The sequence below is a fragment of the Trachymyrmex septentrionalis genome, unplaced genomic scaffold, assembly GCF_001594115.1.
Source record: "Trachymyrmex septentrionalis isolate Tsep2-gDNA-1 unplaced genomic scaffold, Tsep1.0 scaffold20, whole genome shotgun sequence".
NCBI lineage: Eukaryota > Metazoa > Arthropoda > Insecta > Hymenoptera > Formicidae > Trachymyrmex > Trachymyrmex septentrionalis.
This window is the reverse complement of record NW_017305180.1, coordinates 12,007-18,672: the sequence shown is the minus strand read 5'-3', so window position 1 is coordinate 18,672 and position 6,666 is coordinate 12,007. Positions and strand designations below refer to the sequence as shown.

The 6,666-nt window shown below is 30.4% G+C and overlaps 3 protein-coding genes across 4 annotated transcripts in view; 1 reads left to right on the top strand and 2 right to left on the bottom strand.

The window, feature by feature from the left end:
• Nucleotides 1-452, bottom strand: part of LOC108747592 (dynein light chain 4, axonemal-like) — a 1,089-nt gene extending 637 nt beyond the window's left edge. The window contains exon 1 of the mRNA XM_018485157.1: nt 257-452. Coding sequence (XP_018340659.1) covers nt 257-439 — 183 coding nt within the window. The 5' untranslated portion in view covers nt 440-452. The remainder of the gene's footprint in view (nt 1-256) is intronic.
• Nucleotides 453-3,135, top strand: LOC108747591 (probable cytosolic Fe-S cluster assembly factor CPIJ010948). Its single transcript, XM_018485156.1, has 8 exons — nt 453-519; nt 874-973; nt 1,040-1,135; nt 1,215-1,367; nt 1,620-1,890; nt 1,960-2,208; nt 2,289-2,666; nt 2,741-3,135. The coding sequence occupies exons 2-8, from the start codon at nt 908-910 to the stop codon at nt 2,980-2,982; spliced, it is 1,455 nt and encodes a 484-aa protein (XP_018340658.1). The 5' UTR covers nt 453-519; nt 874-907; the 3' UTR covers nt 2,983-3,135.
• A 402-nt stretch (nt 3,136-3,537) lies between these two features.
• LOC108747628 (josephin-2-like) lies at nt 3,538-5,644 on the bottom strand. 2 transcript variants are annotated; one of them, XM_018485223.1, is made up of 5 exons: nt 5,618-5,644; nt 4,867-4,942; nt 4,444-4,658; nt 4,183-4,363; nt 3,538-4,087 (listed from the first exon to the last, which is right to left on the bottom strand). In XM_018485223.1, the coding sequence occupies exons 2-5, from the start codon at nt 4,915-4,917 to the stop codon at nt 3,833-3,835; spliced, it is 702 nt and encodes a 233-aa protein (XP_018340725.1). In that variant the 5' UTR covers nt 4,918-4,942; nt 5,618-5,644; the 3' UTR covers nt 3,538-3,832. The 2 variants fall into 2 exon arrangements, with proteins under 2 accessions (XP_018340725.1, XP_018340724.1); XM_018485222.1 differs by lacking the exon at nt 5,618-5,644 and adding an exon at nt 5,073-5,250 and having other exon boundaries at nt 4,867-4,982.
• Between the last annotated feature and the right edge of the window lie 1,022 nt (nt 5,645-6,666).

The window sequence follows — 6,666 nt, the reverse complement described above, 5'->3', positions numbered from 1 at the left end:
ATATAAATTTTAAGTAATACATAATAATATCTAAAATAATTTTTATGTATTATGAAATCAAACTGAATAACAAAATGATATTCATTCGAAATCAAATAAAATGCGCGTAATTTTGATTTTAAATCAGAAGTCAATTTAATAATTTGCGATATGTAAGCTTCCCGTACGTATTGATCAAACGTCATTTTTTACATCTGTTTACACAGCGAAAGCTACATAACAAATTATAATAAAATGCGGCTTGCATTTTACTTACTCTACAAAACGGATAAGTGTGGAAAATTTTTACAATGTCGTCCTTCCTCACTTCGGTCATTATTGCAATTTTATAAGCAAATCGCGCCTCTAACAATGCTAACACGAGTACTCTATACAGTGGCACGGTTGCGGTGTCCCAGGCGCAAGTCAGTGAGTCAGAGGAGCACATTGTCACCATCATAAATTATCCGTCACGAAGACATTTATTGACATTTGTGTTGTATTAGTTTAATGAAAATATTTCTTATTTCTTGGATACAGGCATGTTTTTTTATCATTATTTTTAGTTTTAACACGTAGTCGAATTGTGATACAGACGCTTTATTTACATATAGAATTACAGAAATTTTGAAATTTAGTGAGTTATTTATGTTTCAAGAGTAAAGAGGTTAATATCTCAATTCGACATTAATATTTATTAGCTAACGCTGGCAAGCTTTGTTTATTTTTGCTTCACGATGAACTATAATTTATAAAAAATAATCTACAATTGTATAAATCATTTTAACGATTTTGAAAAATAAATATTTATTTAATTAGAAAATATTTGTCTTTATAAAAGGAAAAGATTTTTTTTGTGTGTAAGTTTCTTTTATATAAATTGCACGTTTACAGAAAATATCTAGGGAAAAAGTAAAATTTAGAAAAAATGGCATCAAGATTCAGTGGAGCGTTGCAAATTACAAATCTGGATGATTTCATCACTCCATCGCAGGTATAATGATCAATATCATTCTGTATTGAATCTAATTTTCATGCACTATTTTAAATTATATTACAGGAATGCATTAAACCCATAGAAATGCAAGCAAATAAAAGCAAAACTGGTGCAAAGATAAAAATACAATCAGATAATGCCCTTTCAGCACTCAATGAAGTAAATGTCTACAACATTCATTTTGCCAAAGTATAATTCTAGCATAAAACTTTCCATTAAAGTTTGCTTTATTATACAGATTGGACAACCAGAAAAATTACAAAAAGTTGAGATTACACTTGCAGACTGTTTAGCATGCAGTGGTTGCATTACATCTGCTGAAAGTGTGCTCGTTACTCAACAAAGTCGAGAAGAATTGCTTAAGGTATTTCAAGAGAAAGTAGCTCAACAGGTAAAGAATAAGTATTACTACAATGTATAAATATTTTATAATTTTCTAATTTAATAATATATAGAATTAGTTATAGAATTAGTAATATATAGAAATATACAGTACTAATTGCTGATTCTTTTATAAATGTAAACTTTAGATTTATACCTACAATATTTATCTTTGAATGAGATATACAAAATTATTAAGATTTTTAATTTATTTCATTTTTTAAATGTTGTTTTAAATATAATATCATTTATGCTTTTGTAGAATGTAGGAAGCACAGATTCTAAATATATAATAGTAAGTCTATCAGTGCAACCAGTGTTATCACTGGCACAACACTATGATCTTACCCCTGAGCAAACTCTCCATAAACTGGCAGGATTTTTCTATCGATTGGGAGCTGATGCAGTATTGGATATGACAGTGGCTGACGATTTTGTCTTATTAGAAGCTGCCAAAGAATTCGTCGAACGTTATAAAGCCAGTAAAGAGGGCATGAAAAATCAATTACCAATGTTGTCTTCTTCATGTCCAGGTAAAATATTTATTTATAAAAAAACAGATATTGGTCAATTTATGAGATTTATAATATATTATTTCTAAGGTTGGGTATGTTATGCTGAGAAAACTCATGGAAATTTTATATTGCCATATATAAGTGTCACAAAATCACCTCAACAAATTATGGGATCATTAGTAAAGTACCACTTAGCTGAAGTTATGAATCTGTCACCAGAACAGATATATCATGTAACTGTAATGCCCTGCTATGATAAGAAGTTGGAAGCTTCCAGAGAAGATTTTTACAATCAACGAAGAAAGACGAGAGACATAGACTGTGTCATAACATCAAGTATATTTATTCATATTTCTGCATTAAATTTAAAATTACTAAAATTTAAGTATAAATAATATCAACTTTTGATTTTTCAGTTGAATTGGAACAGATGCTAAGTGAAGATGGTTTAATATTAAACGAAATAGACGAAGGTGAAATTAAACAACCATTCGGTTCTTGCAATAAAGAAATTGGAAATAAGTTGTGGGGTCATAGTGGCTCAGGATCAGGTGGTTACGCAGATTTCATTTTTCGTTACGCAGCAAAGAATCTTTTTGACGAGGATAATGTCACAGTGGATTTCAAAAATCTTAGAAATCCTGATTTTCAAGAGGCAGAATTGAAAAGAAATGATCAAGTGTTATTAAAGTTCGCTATTATTAATGGATTCCGAAATATACAGAACATAGTTCAGAAAATGAAAAGGAGCAAATGCGTTTATGACTATGTTGAAATTATGGCATGCCCGTGTGGTAATTATTGCTTTGCTTAAAATGTTTTAGAATGCAATACAAGTAACTAAACTTAATATAATTATTATTATTAGGTTGCTTAAACGGCGGAGCACAAATAAAACCCAACGGGAACATTCAACCTCGAGAACTTGCATTGACATTAGAAAATATGTATCATAAACTTCCATTAAGCAAACCCGAAGAAAATAAAGTGGTACAGAACCTATATAAAACTTGGCTAGGAGGAGAGCATACGGACAAAGTTAACGCATATTTCAATACGCAGTATCACGAGATACAGAAAATGAATACAGCACTTGCAATAAAGTGGTGATCTAACATGTTATAACAATATATCATTACTTGTATAATATATATGTATATTTGTGTAGATGTTCATTGGCTGATTGATTCTTTATTTATGCAGTACAATAAAAATAAATAATTTCTAATTATTTGATGCTTACTTAAAGCCATAACTTAAATATATGCCATATGATATAAATAAATTTTACGCTCTTATATGTATAATATAAATAATAATGTGTACTCTTAATACCACCTTATATATACAGGATTAAAATTACATTATAAAAGAAATTGCAAGCGTATTTATTGTGTAAAAGTTATGATTGTATCTAAAATGTATCATAACAGTTTCATATTACAAGTGTGTTTATTTATACAAGCTTTTTAAAACGACAGAGATATGATTATCACATATAAATAATATCACGATATACACATATAAGTAGCAGTTGTTTAAATACAAGTTCTTTTCTTATATACGTTAACTTTTAATAAAGCAATATATTTTCATTTTGAATACAACATTATATATATCTTACATATGTTATTTCTTAAAATGCGTTGTTACGCATGTGTCATGAATAGTACGAAATGTACACAATATATAAATAACTCTTCTCAAATAAAATAAAAGTAAATAGATAAAAATATCACATTTGAGTTAACACATAAATACGATTAAAAACATTGCAAAACATGCTCAGTGAAACATTATTAGGTGTAATTCCCATTATCTGCTTTATTTTTCTCTGTGTATTCTCTGTTTTTATATAATTCCAAGTTCCTTACAATAATTATAATTACCTTTCCTTAAATTAGCAACAAGGGAATGAATAAATACACAATTGAGTGGAACATGGTGCATGTGGCCCCAATTATCTAGAATTTTTGTTATCTAGAAATTCTTCATTTTCATTCATTTCTTTAGATTCAGATTTTTTCAAATCTATATCTGGGTATCCATCCTCAATATACCGAATGGAATCATGATCCATGTTATTGTCGTCTTGATTTTCACATGTATCTATTAACCATCCTTGATTGCTATCAATTTCTCTAGTAACAACAAGAAATAGTTCCTTTTCCTTGCTATCTATCTGATCCTTTAGATATATGAGTAAATCGTTGTCCTGGTATAAGAAAAAAATATAGTTAATATTGCAAAATATATGAAAATATGTTTATATTTTTTAACAAATTCTATTTAATTATATTATTTAATAACCTTTCCTATTAATTGCGGCGAGTCCAGTTTTGAATCAAGATTATAAAAGGCACCATGTATCTTTTTCAGAGCGATCCAATGACGTCGTTTCAAAGGAAGTAGCACAAAACCTAGTTTGTATTCAGTTGGGACATTAAGTATAAAACCCTCGATGTTGTCTAAACGAAGACACTTTGGATCTCTAAGGCAGAAGGAATAAATAAACGTTTACAATCGTAACTTACATGGTCATATTCTTACAACATCAATGACTGTACGAACCTACGTTTGTCGAACCAAACAGCTTCGCGTCCTCTTCTTTGAAGAGCAGCCATAATAACATTAATATCATAGTTGCCGAGTCCTAATAGAGATTTATGAGGATTGATCCACACATCTGGACTCAGACTGTAACAAATTTGATCTAATTCTTGCTTGCTAAATCCACGCTCTTGAAACAAGTTGTTTAATGCATGTAATGCACACAGCTCCTTCACCTACATTTCAATTTATAATTTTATATAGCATAAATACGTAACAAAGTAAGTAAAAAGACTTTTTTCAAATAACGTAAAAATATTTTTAAACATCAATATTCCATTCACAATTGCTTCGCATTATGTATGGTGTGATGAGTTTTCTATACAATATAAATACGATATAAAAACAATTTACGAAAAGAATATAATAACATTAACAAATTACTTGTCGTTCATGGTATATAGATCCAGTCATATCAATCGTGCTCGCAACCATTGCAACTACATAGTTTTCCCACCGTCTAAAAGCATAGATTAATCTGCCGGTGCCTTTAAAAAAACCTTTAAAAAATGTATTCAATAGTGTTCAATAAAGAATGACCATCAGCAAACCACAGGGCTTAAATCATTAACGGCACTTTAATAACTCACAACTATTCAACTATCATATTGATTAAAGCACGCCAAACATACATTACATGTCATATGGATTTAGCAAAAAGCACACACGATAATCGTAGAAAAGTAGTGGTCCTCTCAAAACGCTCGATTGATAACCACAGACTACAGTCGTAGTTAGTGAAAGCACACTAAAGTGCAGAACAGTGTAAAAGCAATGGATCAATTCCAAACTGTTCCACAAACAGAGACCACCGATACACGCACCCCTTCAACTTGGCCGTATTCCGATACAGGCTGAATACTTTCCAATTAATCCTTAACACACCTTGACACAAACGTAGCAAATTAATTCATTCATATTTTCAATGTTAATAAATAATTTAACTCTTTTAGTTATATATTTTTTGTTGTAACAATCTCATAACCTTAAAAGAATTAAATTATTTAACATCAAAAATATGATACCGATTTGCACTCAATTACACTAATTGCCGTAATCGTCGATACAACACTACAGGTTTGTTTGCGTTGCAACATGCTTCAACATGTTCCTACCATAGCTCCTATATACTCACTCTAAAGCTAGTAACAGGCCTAGTTTCCACGGAGAGTTTAAACCGGATCAGGTGGTTGATTCTGTATCTTCAAACAAGGTGAAAATTACAAAAGTAAGTAAATTTACTAGGAGTTAACCAATGAAATTATCAATATTCTAGTAAATTCGCTCACCTTTGTAATTTTCATCTCATTTCAAGATGCATCGAGTTCCTGACTCGATTGTGTATTTGAAAATTATAAAAGTGAGCGACTTTACTAAAATTACTGATAATTTCATTAGTTTCACTTTCAAATTTTCACTTTCCATCCTAGGGATAAAGTTCATGATTGATACCCAGAATGTAAGAACCAACTAACTACATTCGAGCATTCTCCTGTCGTTCGATTATAACAGAGGAATACTCGACTGTAGTTGGTTGGTTACATTATGATTCGTTTTAAACAGTGGAAACTAGGCCACACACACTTTCTATAACAATAAAGGCTTAAAGAAAATAGGCAACAAGGAATAACGAGCTGTCCAATCAGAGCTCTGAGATATAGTATTACACAGTTCTGATTAGACGGCTCGTTATTCTCTGTTGTCTGTGCTTATTGTGTTTAAGCCTTTACACTTTGTCAGAGAGACAGTAGTGCGCGGCAGCATTTTGGGGTCACAGGTTTTGAGCCGCTATGTCCTCTCTCAGGTTTCTCTTTGTTTTGACACATTGGTGCAATCTCATTTCTGTTTAATAATAATGTTAAAGTTTATAATATTTTTATATTTTAATAGTTTTTATTAATATATCATTGTTATTTTAACTTCAATACTGTGTGTTTTTAATAGTAATCATCTGTAAGCATTGTGCGTATAAAAAAGATCCCCCGTAATTGGTTGACAAATCATGTCTTCCAGCCTTTGCTGTCATTATGCGCAATGGCTTACTTTGTTTCTTTCTACCATGATACAAACGATATTGCAAAAACTCCCTATGTTCCCTAATATCTCATTTGGTGGTGCTGTATTATAAAGATGGATTTTTCTAAACAAAAAAAATTTTAATCTATTGAAATCTCTTATATGTAA